This window comes from Jatropha curcas, chromosome 3 (genome assembly GCF_041381405.1).
Source record: "Jatropha curcas cultivar XTBG-Jc1 chromosome 3, XTBG_Jcur_1.0, whole genome shotgun sequence".
Lineage (NCBI taxonomy): Eukaryota > Viridiplantae > Streptophyta > Magnoliopsida > Malpighiales > Euphorbiaceae > Jatropha > Jatropha curcas.
Genome location: NC_143153.1, coordinates 29,995,931 through 30,014,111, shown reverse-complemented (window position 1 = coordinate 30,014,111; position 18,181 = coordinate 29,995,931). Strand labels below are relative to the sequence as shown.

The following is an 18,181-nucleotide window of genomic DNA, read 5'->3' as shown; positions in this document are numbered from 1 at the left end:
CGTGGTGCAATAAATTGTGTGCACAGATAATATCCACTACTGTCCTTATCACGCGGCTGACATATGTAATTACAAATTATGTTAATTAATTTTTTTAATAATAAATAAAATTTACAAATTTTTAAGATTTTATCTGAATTTTTGTATCTGAATAAATATATAAATTTACTTTTATATCTATGAAAATTTTATAAAAATCTAACTTTAAAGGGGAATCTTTATATTTTAAAAAGTTACGAATTATATGTTTTCACACTTCTTTATGCTAATAAGAATAATTTTCTTTATCTTATTGATAATAATTTTTAAAGTTTTTAATATTTAAAATATTAATTTGAAAAATAATTGAATAATTTTTGTTTAATTTTAAAAATATTTAATAAGTTTTTTCACACTCCAATAATTGTGGAAGAGCTCCCGGCCTCCCACAAAGTATATTCATCCACCACCATCGCCTTATGGACAAGGATCCTGTCCTAACTCCTAACATTGGTCTGAACAGGCTTAGAAAAACGACCAAATATATCAAAACTAAATATCTTATCATTTAGACAAATATTTTCACTATCGGTGACATTTTGGTTATCAAGGGAAAAATATTTTTTCGATCTCTGGACAGTGCGTGTGTGTATATATGTTCGCTCCCTGGCTGAACTTGTTCGGTGGAGTGCTCAATTCGGCCCAACAAAACAGGAGCATGTTGGGCCAAATATTTCTCAACGCCCACATTTAAAACGAAAGGTCATTCACCCGAGAACGACGAAAACGTCATAAACGACCTGCCGCTCAAAGTATGAACACGTAGGTAGCTTGAGATGAACGTTCACTGGATAGTTGGTTCATAAACAACTTGCAAGTAGCGGGAATTATCTCAGGTTAGTTTCATTGAAAACTTGAACTTTAACTGATCGTCGTCGTCGAAATTATGATGGCATCATTACTGTTACTACCACGACAACGAGTTTTAAAACGACAATGTTATCCACGTCCCACAGACTAACCCTGAAAGTCTTATGTGGCTTTCTGTAGGCTCGACATTTTTCAAATGCCATGCAATGTTTCGTTACCATAGCACTTCCCTTCCCATCCCAACCTCTCTACCGTCTCTTCGTCGTCTATCAGTAGCAACTCCATTCCTATTTCGTCCAATAATCAGAAAGAGAAATTGCAAATGTAAAATGGTTTTCGCTTTAATTTCAATTCGATCAGTTCACTGCAGTGACAGAAGAAAGCTCTGGTATATCTTCTTGTTGTCGAATACGGGTTTTAGAACTCAGTTCTTTAGCACCAGCACTGACTCGACTCGGTCCGAATTTTCGGGAGAAAATGCGTACGATATCTTAGGAGTTTCGGAAACCAGCTCATTCGCCGAAATCAAAGCCTCGTTTCGAAAATTGGCCAAAGAAACTCACCCGGACCTCGCCGAGTCAAAGAATGATTCATCAGCCTCTCAACGTTTCATTCAAATCCTCGCTGCTTATGAGGTAGTGTTGATTGAGGACACCTCTATTTTTTTTTTATTATTATTATGAGTTTGTTCATTTAGTCTTTATATCTGCTTCTGGTGATCATTTCCATGTCACTGTGATTGAAGCATCTTGAATGTAATTGATCTGTGGAAGTCAGTTTTTGATACAGTAGCCAAAAATTTGATGATTCTTCTCAATTTCGGTTACCTATCTGTTTTTTTTGAGGCATAATATTAGCTTAGTTAGTAATTACAGTTGCCAAAACTGAAATTCAATTGGAAACAGCAGAAGCTCAAATGTGTCTTATGATAGTGCATAAACTTGTAAAAATTGCACAAGCTTTGCGTTATGGGCAGTTAGTATTATATGGAAGAGCCGATATTTTAGGCCACCACCAACCAATCCGGACGTTTTTCATGCTGGAAATATGTTATATACAATAATATGCGTGTATCGTAGGTGATATTATAGGTAATTTATATTGTTTCTGCATGTTTTTGGTGTTTGGCGTTTGACTGCAAGTGTAACCAATGTTCAATAGTAAATTGCAGATTCTTTCAGATTGTGAGAAGAGAGCCCACTACGACAAGTATCTGATGTCTCAGAGAAGAGTAGTGCAGAAATGTTCTGGAGAAGGTTCAACATTGTACATGTATAAATCCCATATGACGACTACTAAACATATGGAAGTTGTTGAATGGTTGAAGTGGTATAGATTGGCTATAAATGATATATTGTTAGAGAAGAAGGTGGTGGTTGGAACAAGCTATTTTGATGTACTTGAAGCTGATTTTTATTCAGCAATTCATGCAGCTTACTATGGCCCTGCAATTGAGTCTATGGATCTACTTCCAGATTGTTTTGAGGCTGAGGAGAGGTCTGTTTATGAAACTCCAGAAGTTATGCACTTGGTTTCGGGACGTGACCTTTTTGGGATGGTCTGCCTAGTTGATAAAATTCCTGAATTATCTTCTGCTTACACTAAAAAATTGAATTCTTTAACGTCTGCTGGTCTGGGTATCTATGGCTCTGTTGAGAACACTAACCTCTTCATGAAATCTAATGAAGAAAATGATGTTGGATCTTCTCAGATACATACAAGGAACAGTTTAACTCATGTATCAGATGCATATAAAGATTTGGAACTGCATGTAGGTGGAAGGGTAGTTGCTGTGGCCACTAGGATCCCTCCTAAAGACCAATATAATGGTTTTCAGAATGAAGATGCGCAAGATCAAATACACGTTTTTCTTAACTCGGATGATAATTCCACAAGTATTAGAAGAGGATTTTCCCCAGATTCCATTTTGGTTGGTGCAGTTGGACTAAGGATTCCACTGGGAACTATAACTGGATTGGGGAATAGCTCTGAAGAGGGATCTTGCTTTGTCTATGATAAAAGTGGTACAAAAACCCATGTCCTAATGAAACATAGAACATTGCTGGTTTGTAATGGACTTCTCCTGTCTGTATCAGTTTTTGGTTACATGATTCTTGACATACAAATTGGGCTTCCATTTCTATGCTTCAGCTTGATAATTCACGTTTCATTTTGCTGTTGGTTATGTGGAATAGGCAAAGATTACGTAATTGTCTCTCTTGCATGCTTTGTGTAGTATATTCAATATGCTTTTTTACTGAATTGCTGGAACATCTGCTTTTGGGTTCGAGGTTTCTCCTTAGCTTGTAATGAAGTTGAAGAATTGTTTCATTGCTGTCTAATACATCACTAATATCTGATTACATTGATTTAATGGAAGAGTAATCCAGCTTAAATATTCTTGCATGATAGTGTTTGATTTACCTTTTCTAAAATTCATCTGCAAGACGAGTAGTATTTATTTTCTTCCTTTTTTAAGTATTTTTTAGCTATGCTTTGAGTTATTGCCTGTCTGTCTTTTTCTGGCAATAAATAGATATTTGCTAAACTTGGCTACTGTTATCAACTTGCATATTGGGTGAGATTTGCTGTGGTGTGTATTAATTCTTTGTGTATTATGATGATTTACCATTCAACCTTTGCATTTGACTAAGGCGAGCGTTTGATCAAATAAGATAGATTATAAAGGAAAATATACAGCCTTATAGTTCCATATCAACAGTGAACCATCGGGAAGCGCATATGGTTGTATTTGCTTGCATGTGGTTGGTCTTATCAATTACTTTCCTTTGGAACTTTTCAGGTGAAGCATATGCACTGGTACGGAGTGGGAGATGAAGTATCTGTTTGTGAATGTAGGTGCAGTAGAGCTCGATTACCACCAAGCAAGTAAGAAGTGCAATTTCAATTATTCCACATTGTGGATGAATTATTCGTTAATACTTAAAATGTAACATGTTGGGATATCAAGTGTGAGTGGAACTCCCACTTTAGAAAAACAATGAACAATGTGGATGGTGTATAAGTGGAAAAACCCATAAACTAATTGCCTTAAGGTTTGAGTTGAAACGTGGTGTCTAGTCCACGAATTAGATCTCCCAAGGATTTTGGGTTTCCCAGTTCTAACACAATGCAACAAACCTAACTCCATTTATTTTCTGTTACATTGAGTGGAATATACCATGCCTTAGATCCCTAATAGTTTGGAGGTGCGATTTACTGGAGTTGATCCAGTTGAGTTCCTTTCTTGATGAGTTTTATGGAGTATGTTTACTAAAAATTACAGGTGCTGTCCTGTTACAATAGTTAATTGTCTTGTTCTGGAATTTATATTTGCAATAAAATAAATCTTGAGGGCTTCCACTGTGTTTGCCCACTGCAATGGTGTCTTATGAACTCACCATAGTTAACTGTCTGCAGCCACCATAGTTACCTTGCTTTATTTCATTTATGTGGTATTCAGGCTGATACTATTTTGTGCAGATTTAATTCATATTTCAATAACACACTGTGCATTAGTTGTTCATACTCTGTTAAATGGTTTTAGGCTTCCTTCTAACTGCGTTCACTAGTTGACGTTGATATCAATGTGCGACTTATATTCTTGTTCATTTTTAATGAGATATCATATGCACACCATGCGAGACCCTTCTGCACTCTGATGTATATTTATTTTTCTGTTAAATTGTCTTATTGAGCTCTTGCTACAGATTTTGGCTGTTTGAGCCTCGTTGCAACATGCATGATATTGGTGGTTGGTATGTTGAAACATTTGGTAGGGATAAGAAAGGTCGGACGGTTCTATCTCAGAGGCATTGGGATGGCTTTAATGGCAGTGAACAATATGACAAGTAAGTATATGTCATGTATTCTTCAGGAAAATTTGAGCTTTGTCAATTTGCATAGTCCCTCTCTTGCTTTGCATGATAAAATTTTAATAAGGGCAGGAGTACTTCTAGACTTGTTGGCTCTGACAACTACTACTCTAACATCAAGTTGGTGGTTTATAAAATCTTACGATTCTGGATGCAATATTGCGGACTGTCCACCGATTCTAGTAAAAAAAGCAATGTTGATAACCTTGCATGTTTCAGATTTGAAGTCCTATAAAAATTTGAACAATTATGTTTTATTATTTATGTCATTGCAGGAGACTCCATCCAGCAATGTATTTAATTGCTCTTGCATATAGAACTTTAGATCTCGAAGATGCCAAAAGAAGGAAGCAAACATTCAGGCATATTGTTGAAGGTCAACTACTTAGAATTCTCCATTGGTGCAAGAAACTTGTTTAGCAGTGAACTCTAAGGCCTTTAAGATGCGATATTCTGCTTAACCTGTCTGGCTTCGTTGAGTGCTTTAATAATTGGTTCTGAGGTTGATCGGTGATTTGTCATTGTGCATTACCATTTAATTGGCCAAGGCAATTGCTATAGCAAGTAGAAATATTTTCTGCGATATATCTGTTGGGATATTTTGTAGGACAATTCTTTGGAATTCTTGGTGCACCAATTTTACGTGAAGGGGAAGGCATTTTGGGTGTTGAACATCAGACCTAAATGCTTTGGTTATGGCATATTCAAATGATTATTCTGTTTTCAAGCTTCAAGAATAAGCTTATATTGGATTTAGAGTGAATTCTTCAAAATCCATCATTCCAGATCGAACTGGATTGCCGGCAATTTTTTCAGAATCTATAACTGTGAATCCAGCCCATGTAGATGAGTTCAGTGGTATACGGAAAACATGGTTCCTTTCAATGCTGCTAACAAGGTCTGGAAAGATGGATCATTGAATACCTTCAGGGACACAACTCTCTTCTTGTGCCTTGTCATCTATTCTAATAGCATATATTTGCCAACATTTGCACCTATGTGTTCTTGAAGTTATTCTCTGGCATTGTCCATCATCATGGATGGGAGAGGTGATATTCCTGTGTCTCAAACATTGTTGATCTAAATATCATACAAATATGTGTCTTAGCAGTTGATTTGGATGTGGATCACAGGAAGTGGCTTGTTGGGGAGGATATCAATGGTATCTTGAGAACAATTCAATTGCATTAGTGCAACTGACCAGTGCTTCTTTTGCTGCTTTCTATGTATACTTTGTTATAATAAACTTCAGGCCCAACTGGAAACTTTGCTGTATTTTCTTTTTGATTCCAGGGGTCTTGTATGTAGGTGAGGAAACTGGCTTCTTGTGTTGTACTCTTGTAGGTAATCAAGATATTGGTTTATTTTATTTTCCCAGAATATTATTTTCTTTCTTTTGCAGGTGTTTTCTGATTTTGGAAAATCTAGTTGGTTCCTTAAAAATAAAGGCTAAAAGTTTAAACATAAATCATATGCCATTTGACACAAATTACAAATATATGCAACAGAGGATAGAACCACGCCTTTTTTTTCCCATTATTTAAGTAGATCTTCCCATTTACAGTATTGCCCGCCTGCTAATGCACGATAATATCTATCTCTGCAGTAGACCGGTCTTCCATCAGCAGCCTTGGCAGCAGCTGCTGCTAAATCATCATCAGCCACAACCTCCACTGGTAAACTGAGCAGCTCTTCTTTTCTATCATATGTACAAAGGTGTAAGAATTTAAATAAAGTGTGCAAATGGGGGATGGGAGCCGTAATCTTAATAGTTATGCTCATACCCAACATTATACTTCATGTTGATGCTTGAAGCTGGATCATTTAACGGACTCTTTTTTGTGGCAAAGTTGTTTTGAAAGAAATCCTCCACTGGTGTGGCGAAGATAAACAGTAATACTGCTGTAACTAGTAAAGCACCTGTTCCAACTAGTGTTTGTTTCAACATTTTGATAACTGGTTTGACCTGGAGGCATGAAATTTCCTTACAAAACCCATTTGTATTAAAAAGCTCAGAACTCTAATATATGCTGCTTAGGAATTCAGAAAGACAGGATGACATAATCATTTACAGCCTATACCATAAGAACAACTGTGTTTTGATTCCTTGGTATTGGCAGGAGCCAGAGAACTGCAATTTCTTCTATACATTTGTGCATTTGCACTTGCATACTTCTGTTGCTGCTATCCAAGCATGTATATATGCTTGACTTGTTCTTATAAGATACTTATGTTCCATTCAGTTCTCCTTTTATTCTCTTTGGTTGTTTTGTTAAACTGTGCACATGTAGTTAGGGTTTGATTTTTCTAGTTTATAGTATAAACATCTGTTATTTCTTTTTCCAGTATTATGAATTGGATTTTACTCATATGCATTCTTACCTTGTAAGAGCCCAATAGTCTGTCACGAGCCAGGACCTGCCAGGGGAAAAATGGAGGTAAGTTATTAATTTCTGATGTCAGTCTACTGCAGTATGAATGGTGGTCCATATTTGTTGGTTAGTAGCTGTAATCATCACATATATTCATATCCAGGCTATCAAATTGACTAACTACTCTGGTAGAACATTTCAGAAAGTTGCAATAGGGATTTTGGTCTGCTTTAGATGTGACACTTTTACCCGTCTGATACTTGGTAACCGTTTAAAGACAGGCTAACTGAGTTTTTACACTCCAGTGTGCTTGGTTAAGGACATTTTGGCTGCCAGTGATCTCATACAGCGAAGTGGTAACATGAGCTTGTATTTTAGTTCTCTGCATTCTTATAAATTAAGCATGCTATATTTATACAAAGTAATTTTATTCTAATGCCATTTCTTTTATCTATTCTTTTTGCAGTAATCTGGCTGTCTTTTATTAGGTATAAACCTATTATTATGCCTTGACATGTCCTGACAAAGAAGAATATGTAATGTGAGAGAGAGAGAGAGAGAGAGAGAGAGAGAAGAGAGAGGGTGCGAACCTCTGGTGGCTTTACCCACATTTGTCCATCATACCATCCACTCTCTTCATATGGGATCACTGCTGATAGAAGTCTGTCTCCAACATAACTCCATCCCTTCAATATGCATGTTCAAATGAGTTAATATTTTCAACAGGGATTCTACCTGAGATACTAACAAGACAAATGTTTATGAGTTCATTATGAACTAAAAACTAAAGAGGCAATCACTAAAACTATGGTGTAGCAATTTGGTAGAATAAATAGTTTCACTAATAAAATATGTTAGATAGAAATTGCTTTTCTTCCTTCTTTAGTGTTCTTTCAAATCCTTGCCTGGATGCTTGTATCAAACCTCTCATTCATCTGGTTCTATCAAATAATTTATATAGGGTCAGTTATCCTAAACTAGGTAAAGTTAAGAGGATGTAATGAATTTTAAGTGACTATAATTTCTGTTAATATTCGTTACACTTGATTTTACATAGTTTTGGTAATTATATTCAGTTAAGTATACTATTGCAGACTAATTACCAAAACTCTGCCCTCAACTGCAAAAAAATTTTGACGACTGCCATTTGCATAATTGTCCCTCTTTATATATGTCAACTTCTTCATATCCTATAGTGGTGTTGATTTTTTAATTAGATCAAGTGAGCTTCTCTATGTGGAGCAGTTTTGCAACTACTTGTGGGTTCTGTCCCAATGGGGAAAGCACCTTTTGGGGCTATAAACCCTGAAACTCATTTATCTTGTTGGTGAGTCGACAAACTTAGATTGCGACCGCTTCTTGGCTCCATCTCATGTAGAGAAACTACATTTTTGGGTACACAAATAAGAGAAGTATTTACAGTCATTTGAAATTAGCATTAATGGCAAGAGAGTGATTAATTATTGGAAATGTAGCATTGCTATAATGTTTTTCCATGGAAAAAATCATTTGTGCTATGTTTTTGAACAAATATGTACTAACTGCCTGGGCCAACTGCTTTTTTGTAAATGAGCTCACACATGCATGGGCATGTCGAAAGAGCTGTTATGTTCTCTAGCGACAGAATGAACTTTATGTAAGACGTGCAATATGATGATCATACCAGATAAATTCTTAGGACAATTAATGACACAATGAGTAGAGTTCCTGTTCCAGCAGCTAGCGCAAATCTTAATGGCTCCTGCAAATTTGGAATGGAAAATGAAGTTGTAATATAGATACCAGTTCAAATATAACTATAATTGTAATGTAGCTGCTTTACATTGGTTCTTCACATAATTGTTTATCTTGTGTTGTTTATCTCGTATTGTTTCAGTTGTTGATTTCCAAAATATGATGTTTAGTTTTGAAGGTGAGAACTTGGAGAGGTTGCATGTTTACATTTGTTAGAGAAATTTGTAACAACGAAAGCATTCTTTTAAGATCTGTAATGTTATAAGCCAGTTTTGGTCTAGTCTGGAAGGTGTTCCAGTTGACATTTATTTGCTTACCTTTGCAGGATTGAAACTTGCAGCTGCAATTGGAACTCCAAGAACTGTGAAGGTTACTAACCAAAGACCTCCAAGACGAGCAAAAAGAGGTCCAGGACCCAGTTCACCCCAAGAATACAATGCTCCATCTTTAAGAGATTCATATTCGTTCACCTATCACAGACACGGAAATGAATTAATCGCTGCAAGTACGAATAAGCTCTTCTATCTAGAAGTAGAGATAAGCCTATTTCAACAAGTGCGTAATAATCTCTCTCTCTCTCTCTACTTACTTACATATATATACATATATAAGCACACCAGACCACAGCATACTTCCGTACGGCACGTACATATTCAATTATACATACTGCTTTTAATGAAGCAAGTCTGCTCAGTATGGTATTTGCATGGCCATAGAGTAAAATATAAAGTACACATACCGGTCTTTGTTCAAAAGGGACTTCAATTTCCAAGCCAGGATTCCAGCTTCGGCCCGGAGAGCTACTTGTGCCTCCATCTGTCTCATCCTTTAAGGCCTTCACTGAAACTGTGGAAAATGATTTCTTGGTAAGATGGTACCTAATGATCCATGAACTATAGCTGCTTCCAATTTTGATTTGCCTTTGACTAGGGATTAAAGAGCAGTAAACATTTAGCCTTAGCATTTGTGTTTCTGGCGCTGGCTGGTCAAAGTTTAACCATGTTATTGCAGCAAACAAATTCTGAAAAACTTTCCCTCCGGTTTTTGGTGGAGAGAGAATTATGATCTACTCGTTCTCTACTTAAACTTATGGCCGCTTATTCCGTTTTTGACCATGCATTATTTACATGGAGGAAAACAATGGAGACATCGTTTTATTTATTTCTTTGAAGGAGAAGATTCTTTAAGACAGGAACCTCTTAATTTAAGATCAGAAAACTCTCTTCTAAACTTCAGATTTCCGTTGTGGTCCTGTTAGAATGCGAGATTTGTTCTTCCCATCTGTCCACGTGCCCCTCTTTTCTGCCGTTAATTCGATGGGCCATTTAAGATGATCCTAATTTTGAGACTTTTCATGCGATATTTTATGTGGATGAAGGAAGAAATAGCTTGCAAAACGTGGCAGCTGCTAACTTGCACGCAATTTTGTGTGTACTTAGCAGGTTTGCACGGGCATATGAGAGAGAGTATTATCTTGTCGTCTTTGATACTATCCGGCTAGACCAGGCCTTGTAGGTAACTGTGTCTTTCAAGCTATGCTGGGATGGGAAAAAAAAAAAAAAAAAAAAAACAGAAATGAACCAACCCTCTTCTGAGTTTTGAGCAGATAAACGATAGCAGCGGAAACAACAAGAAGAGTCACAAATCTTAGGATGGTAGTTATTAAATGTCTTGTTCTTCTAATCAAAAGCGAGTCTTTGTAGCAAATAGCAAAGAATTGCAGTGAATATGAATTAAGTGGGGTGGGATTTCGCGGGTATCAAATCAGTATTAAATTTATTATATAATGGGTATACACCACCCATCAAAACCTATTAATAATTTAAAAATGTATAACAAAATATTGCAATTGAAACATTAAGTATATATTGAATTTGGATATAAAAGATTAATTTAGAAGGATTGGAGGATTATGATGTTATTTTCTGTAAAAATTTTGTACTAAATTTTTTAATTTATGAACGAATCTTATTTATAAAGAATTTTAATTTATATTTGTATGTTAAGGTGACCTAATTTTTTTATATATTTTCTTAAATTTATTTAGGAAAATTTGATAGTTAATTGAGATTTATTTATAATTTTTGCTTGTTTTGTTTTAAATGAAATGGACTTTATAAGGTATTGAACCCATAAACAGAGTGAATTTTTTAATCTGTCAAAGCCCATTTAAAGTAGGTTTATATATTATTCAAACAGGTTAGGATGTAAATTGGATATCCACTTCTATCTCTAGCAATGAATATAAGGAAACTTGGTTGTAAATTGGAATTGCATATTAGATTTTGATTTTGTAGTCTCTTTCATCGCTCTCTCTTAATTAACTATCCAAATTGTGATTTGAGCTTATTTAAGAAAAGGAAAGGCGAAACGTATATATGACAAAAGGGTGAACTTAAGAGAATTGCATTGAAAATTAGAATATCACAAGAAGTTTGGATTTGGTTACCTTTTAATCTCTCTCAATTAACCATCCAAAATAGTTAAGGAAATCCCGAAAGATGGTGTTAAAATTTTTGAGTTCCACATAGTAGACCTGCATTTTCTTTTACATGTTTATCAAAAATTAACAAAAACATTCCTTTTCTTTTTTCTGTTTCGTTTTCCCAATTCTTCTTGGCCTCATTGCCGTGCATATTGGTAGTTCTGCTATTACTTGCTGAAACGTACCTTCCACATTTGGGGAATTAATTAATCAAGTATGATGAAAACTATGAAGTTGGAAAATGACTCCCTTTTGGTCTTGATGGCTTATGACTAGGCGTATGAGTACATAAAGAACAGTCCTCATTTATATAAATATATAAAAACTTTCCACTTCCACGTTGGAGATCCAAATGTCTATTTTTAATGAATGATAACTTGGTATGGGAATGCTACATCTTGAACTAACTATTCTTTTTCTTTTTTTTTTTTTTTTCTCTTTTTCAAGTAATTGTGTCAGTGTGATATTACAAATTTAATTTTGCTCATCAACTTAAATCAGTTTTCTCAATTTTATTGAAGTCAGTCCATTCACATTGAAGTTAAAATTAAACAAGTCATAAGAATAAATTTTGAATTTTTTATGATTTAGCCACAAAATCAAGATGCTAATCAACAAAGTAGGAGAAAAAAAATTTTGTCAACTGGGCTAAGCAGCAGCAACAACAACTTACACGTTTCTTGTGTTTCATGCGTTGCTAGTGTTGGTCTGTTGCGACTTGACATCCATTTGTAGAATACTTGTGACATTAGAAAAGGGCATTAATAGTTATATATGCACATTAAACAATTTCAATACTAGGGTTAGCTTATGACAAATAAAATTATATTGTCTTAGGCTGGATGGTAAGGATGATATTTTAAAAATTGGAAAAGATTTTATTAAAGCTAAATGGTAAAACAATTGTTCTATGCCATGGACAATTTAAAGTTCTACGGTTACTTTTATTTGGCAATATATATAAATTCAATCGGTTACTTTTCACCAAAGATTTAATAGTATCTAAAATTTCGCTGGAAGACCTATAACATCTCTGTAGTTAAGAATTTTAACAGTACTGCACATTTCTCCGAATTAGTAATAATAATTTTTAAGATTTTCGGTCTTTATATATGTAAGATATTGATCCAATATATAGTTAATTCAACTTTTTAAACAAGTATTTTTATATTTTTCAATTATAGAATAAGTATTTAATTTTAGAGGTCTTAATAAGTATAATTTGATAAGTTGAGGTATTAAATTATTGAAATAAAAATAAGGGTGTGATTAAAATTTTTGTGAAAAATAGATGGGTCTTGCATTTTATTATGTACTATTTTCCTTTACACAATTATTGTGATTGCAAATATGAAATTTGTTTAGACTAGGAGAGTAGGATGTTAGAATTTAATGCTAGATTTTACTATATTAGCCAAATAAACAGGCACATAAGTATGGTAAAGAGTCATAGAGATTCTCCTAGGAAATGATCATATATGGTGTCCTTGACTTGAGGCCCCACCTCCTTTGACTCAAAATACACATGTAAGTAAAAAAAAAAATACCATAAAACCAAAAATAAATTTCTGTTCCTGTGGGCTTTGAGCCTTTTTTTTTCTTCATTACTATAAAAAGATAGGTAGGTGGACAGCCAGGTAAGTTAATTGGTAATAACCCTTTAGACAAAGTAGAGGCAGAAATTTTATTTACTGTTCCTTAAATGCGGACAAGTGCCCGTTTGACAGCTAAGACCTCTGCAAATGCTTGTCCTGACTCAATAATTACCAAATCCACAGAACCTCTAAATTCTCTCTTCTCTTCTTAACTAAATTCCCGCCCGAGCTCTGCACTTCCAATTCCTTGTCCTTTTTTTCATGCTTCGGATTCGTTTACCCAAAATAAAGGAAAAGAAACTCTGACAAGTCAATTCCACCACCACCACCAATCCAGCAGTGGCAAACAGGGCAGAGAAAAGAAAAGAAAAGAAAAGAAAATAAATAGGATTAAGGACACAAACAGCTAGCTAACTCCGCACATTACGTTTACATACACTTAAACAAGCGATCATCCATGAAAGTGAAAGCAAGTAAAGGAAAATGGAGCTTCAAGCCAAGGCTCGGGTTGACTATTGTTTTTCTCTCTTGTTCTTTCTTCTTCGTGGCGGGTCTTTTTGCTTCCAATTTAATCTCTCAGGTGTGGTGTGATTTTTTATTTGATTTGACGTGTTTTCAAGTTTTATAGTTGGTTTATGATTGATCTTTTGTTGATTGCAGGAAGCTAGACAGAGAGCAAGTTCAAAGCAACTCCAATCGGTGAAAGAGGAGATAATTGAGTATGATTTATTGTCTGCAGGAGAGACCGGAGATGATTCTATTACTGTGATCCCCTTTCAGGTGATTTTCATTTTTTTTTTTCTTTTACTATTATTGAAAATGGTAATGAGGTTGTGTTTCTTGGTTTGTAGATTTTGAGTTGGCAACCGCGTGCTTTGTATTTTCCTAATTTTGCAACTTCAGAGCAATGTCAAAGCATAATTAATATGTCGAAGCCAAACCTTAAACCTTCCACTTTGGCTTTACGAAAAGGAGAAACAGAAGAAAACACAAAGGGAATTAGAACCAGGTTTCATTTTTATATATCTTCATCTTCTGTTGCATTTCAATTAGGAACTATTTGAATTTTGTTTAAAAGATTTTGAATTTACTTGCTGCATATTATTAAAATGGTATTTAGTAATATTCAGTTTAGTCATGTTCATTTTGAATATTGCCTGAGAGGATTGCTGTATATCACTATAAGCTGATGTGTAAAAAGGACTGATTTTTTTATCTTATTCTTCTTCTTTGTTCAAACAGCTCTGGCATGTTTATTAGTGCTTCTGAAGACAAAAGTGGGGTTTTGGATGCTATTGAGGAAAAAATTGCTAGAGCGACAATGCTTCCCAGGGCTAATGGAGAGGTATTTGTGAAACGGAGAATTTCATGCTCTAAATCTCCTATTTTCTTCGTCCTGATACTTGAACTTTTACACCTTATGGAATTTCTTTTTTTTTGTGAATGCGCCTGCATATTTTCTTGTCATGCTAATTCCTGATACTAGAATAAGCATTAATATGCAGATGCTGGAAATCACACGGCAGGTGCCTCTAAAAGAGCCCTGAAAGAGGCTTGTCATCGGGTCCAAATATGAGAAATTGACAATTCCTAAACAGCATACTTCTCCAATATTATAGTTTAAGTTGGATTCTTTTTTCCTTTTTTTCTTTTCTTACTTTTTTTTTTTCCATGTACATTTTACTTGTTCTTATAGGGGAAATGGTATTCTCAAATTAAAAAGAGTTGTCCCTTGCCGTTTCTTGCTACTTTTCTGTGTCGCGTCTTTAACCAACTGAAAGTTATAAGCATTAAAAAAAAAAAAAAAAAAAAAAAAAGAAATGGAAAAGCTGGGGTGATGAGATATGCAACCCCAGATTAGCTTTTGTAATTTGGAGCTTACCACTGCAGCAAAGCAGCTGATTCTGCAACTTCAATTTCATATATATTCTGTATTTTAACCTTTATATTCATGGCTTCTGCTAGTAAATGCACTCTCTTCATATTTATATTCATGTCAAACAGTTATAATCTGCAAAAATCACCTTCTTAAGCTTCCCAACAGTTATCATGTCTCAAACAATTATTTTATTGAATTATTTGTTTGTCATTTGCGTTGAATTAGTGGACCTTTTATTTCAGGGTAATTTTAAAATTGTCTGAAGATTGCACCATGTTTCAGGCATTCAATGTCTTGCGCTATGAGATTGGGCAAAAGTATAATTCACATTATGATGCATTCCATCCTGCAGAGTATGGCCCCCAGAAGAGCCAAAGGGTAAATCTCATGCAAAAACATAGATTTTCTTCATTCTTTAATTTAATCTATAATGTTTATTTTATGTAATGCATGCATTTGAACCAAGACAAACCATAAATAGTCTCATTGTTTTTGCTTGGACCTCCACCTGACCCAAATCATCCCTGGCAAGATCCGAACCTGAGATATGTTAATAGAAATTCCAATCCTGAATCACGCGTTGCTCTCTTGGAGAAATCTTGTATACTATTACTAAGTGCATAGAGTTATCTCTACCAGTAGTCATTTTTGTGCATAGAACATATGTTCTTGTCAGTTTAAACATGGAAAATCTGTCATCAGAAACACCTTTGGTACTTATATTCTTGATTAGGACCATGAGTTAAAAAGTTTAAGATAATTCTAAACCTCTTCTTATGGACTTGATGCAGGTTGCTTCTTTCTTGTTATATTTATCTGATGTAGAAGAAGGTGGGGAGACCATGTTTCCATTCGAGGTAAGGTCAAGACCTCTTTCTCTCCTCCCTTTTGTTTGACTAGATATAGACATTCATCGCAACTTTGTTCTGCAGAATGGCTTTGACGTTGATGAAAGTTATGATTTTCAAAAGTGTACTGGTTTACGAGTAAAACCACGCAAAGGGGATGGACTATTGTTCTATTCTCTTTTCCCAAATAATACAATTGATCCTGTAAGTCTCTAAATTTGAGCTTCAATACTACGTACACCACATAGGAAACTAACATATAAAGCTGTCAACAGCAGACTATATATATATTTCTGAAGGAGACAAATGACAAATTTCCTTCAAAGTAAAATTTCCTCCTTTGTGTTGTAAGTTATAACTTAAAAGCTTGTTTGGTATCATTATCAATGTTGGTTTTGGTTTTTGTTGTCCAATTTTCAAATAAAATCATACATTTCCTGTTTTTACTCCATGTCTTGAAAGAGAAAAACTCGTGGCCAAAACAAGCAAAAACCTAGTTTTCGTTTCTCAACCAGTTTTCCAAGATTCAACTTTTTCCTTATTGTATAGTATTCCATATTGGTTTTCTTGATGGTCATGTGTGGTTGGTTTTTTGGCAGACATCACTGCACGGAAGCTGTCCAGTAATCAAAGGGGAGAAATGGGTGGTTACAAAGTGGATTAGAGATCAAGAACTCGACGAATAGAATACTTGTACATCCTATCAGTGCAATATTCTTCAACTGTTCCTTTTTTTTTTTTTTTTCTCACTGGACCTCAGAAACAAAAATAAAATTTCACGTAGCTAAGCTAAAATTTTTTTTTCTTTTTGGGTTAATGTAATTTCTCATGCTGACATTCCAAAGTGAGAAAATGATTGAGTATAGTGGTGATATTTTAAATAGACAGGTCCTTATATGTTCTTATGAGCTTCATTTCAAACTACGTTTGGGGAGCCATAATAGAACATAAGTGGATAGACTGGCGAGATGCTGCGGTAAATTATCTTTAATTTAAAAGAAATTAATTGAAAAAATAATTTAATTTATTAATAGTTAAAAAATTAAAGTTACTGTGAATAATTTCTGTCCCTGAAACGGAATTTGGAACTCGCATGATGGATGTTCTTGGCTTGGTTAGCAGTTTTTTGTGTTTCAATGTTGTCATGTCCGATGGTAGGCAAACTCTGTGGCCCATGAGTTAGATACAGCTATTTGGTTAGAGGATGTTCCTCGTTCTGTTTCTCCTTTTGTTGCTACTGATATCTCTTTGATTCCTTTATAAATTCAGTTTTATTCTCAAAAAAAAAAAAAAAAAAAAAAAAAATCAGTTACGATGAATAATTGAAATTTTTTAGGATGAATCAAATTTAATAATAACAATTAAATTGAAATAACTAACTAAATAAATAATATTTATATTCACATAACTTGTTGGGTTAATTTCTAGACTACATAAATTGTATAGTACATTTATTTTCTCCAATTTTTAAAGTTAAAATTGGAGAGGATTTTTCTTAAAATTACTTAATCATTCAAACCTTAAAAAAAAAAAAAAAAAGATATAAATAGTAGAGGAGTAATTGCAAAAATTTGACGCACGATGCAAATCAGTTTAATAAAAAAATTAAAAATATGAATAGAGTTGATAAAACCTTGTCTTTAAAAAATTAGTAAACCATTATTATATATGGATCTATCATTGAATTTTTTTAATTAAAATTATTTTTAATGAAGTTAAAAATTCAATAAATAAATTGAAATGTCTTTTCTATATTGTAAAGACTCTTTCTATTCTTAAATGTGATGAATTAAATTTTATAATTTCTATTAAAATTAAATAAATGTTTTTTCCATTATATGTATAAAAAGAATGATAAGTATATATGAATAATTTTATATTTTTCATACATAAAAATAAGATAAATATTCAATGTATAATTATATTAATAACAAATTAAAAGTAAGTTTTAAAACACATAATTAAAAATCCTCAATTTTATCATTTATTTTATTTTTTTCAAATTAATAATATTTGAAAATATATATATATATAAAAAATAACAAACAAAATCACAGTATTCTCCAAATATCATGCAACTGCGTTTGTAATACATGTGTAAAAATAAAAAAAAGGTGTCAACTCACATAACATTTGTGGGACCTACTTTTACAGCTGAATCAACTTAAAAGAGGGTTATAATTGCCAATTCACTATTCATATTGTTCTATGAACATTGAATTTGGTTTTCATTTTAGGCTCCGTTTGTTTCCGTAATGTAACTTGCAGGAAAATATTTTTCATAATTTTCCGTTGTTTGGAGCGCTCATAAAAATAAATTGACGAAAAGTATTATCCTGATCAGAAGAAAATTAAGTCATTTTTTAAGGAAAACAACTTTCTATTTCTTAGAGAGTAAAACATTTTCCAAATATTGACAAACTTTATAAATCTATATTTTTAATTTGCAAATCATCATAGTAAACTACCGGGCATCATTTACCACCGACCACCACTAGCAGCTTTCATAATTTATATATATATATTTTGCATTCTTTTCATATT

At 33.8% G+C, this 18,181-nt stretch overlaps 3 protein-coding genes across 6 annotated transcripts; 2 read left to right on the top strand and 1 right to left on the bottom strand.

Moving 5' to 3' along the window:
- Positions 1–1,035: 1,035 nt before the first annotated feature.
- LOC105639813 (Chaperone DnaJ-domain superfamily protein) lies at positions 1,036–6,104 on the top strand. Of its 2 annotated transcripts, XR_001047137.4 has the most exons (6): positions 1,036–1,484; positions 2,021–2,914; positions 3,653–3,738; positions 4,560–4,700; positions 5,000–5,773; positions 5,858–6,104. XR_001047137.4 is itself a non-coding variant. In XM_012223972.4 (5 exons), the coding sequence occupies exons 1-5, from the start codon at positions 1,056–1,058 to the stop codon at positions 5,142–5,144; spliced, it is 1,695 nt and encodes a 564-aa protein (XP_012079362.2). In that variant the 5' UTR covers positions 1,036–1,055; the 3' UTR covers positions 5,145–6,104. The 2 variants fall into 2 exon arrangements, 1 of the variants encoding a protein (XP_012079362.2); XM_012223972.4 differs by having other exon boundaries at positions 5,000–6,104.
- A 76-nt stretch (positions 6,105–6,180) lies between these two features.
- CGLD27 (DUF1230 family protein (DUF1230)) lies at positions 6,181–10,306 on the bottom strand. 3 transcript variants are annotated; one of them, XM_012223974.4, is made up of 7 exons: positions 9,570–10,306; positions 9,148–9,300; positions 8,760–8,837; positions 7,687–7,782; positions 7,107–7,142; positions 6,509–6,690; positions 6,181–6,418 (listed from the first exon to the last, which is right to left on the bottom strand). In XM_012223974.4, exons 1-7 carry the CDS (start codon positions 9,792–9,794, stop codon positions 6,382–6,384), a joined length of 807 nt encoding a protein of 268 aa, XP_012079364.1. In that variant the 5' UTR covers positions 9,795–10,306; the 3' UTR covers positions 6,181–6,381. The 3 variants fall into 3 exon arrangements, with proteins under 3 accessions (XP_012079364.1, XP_012079363.1, XP_020537196.1); XM_012223973.4 differs by having other exon boundaries at positions 6,181–6,423; positions 9,570–10,272; XM_020681537.3 differs by lacking the exon at positions 8,760–8,837 and having other exon boundaries at positions 6,181–6,423; positions 9,570–10,302.
- Positions 10,307–13,063: 2,757 nt separating this feature from the next.
- LOC105639816 (putative prolyl 4-hydroxylase 9) lies at positions 13,064–16,520 on the top strand. The gene is made up of 8 exons (XM_012223975.4): positions 13,064–13,490; positions 13,571–13,690; positions 13,762–13,919; positions 14,153–14,255; positions 15,072–15,167; positions 15,581–15,646; positions 15,722–15,841; positions 16,237–16,520. Exons 1-8 carry the CDS (start codon positions 13,368–13,370, stop codon positions 16,321–16,323), a joined length of 873 nt encoding a protein of 290 aa, XP_012079365.1. The 5' UTR covers positions 13,064–13,367; the 3' UTR covers positions 16,324–16,520.
- The last annotated feature ends 1,661 nt before the right edge of the window (positions 16,521–18,181 follow it).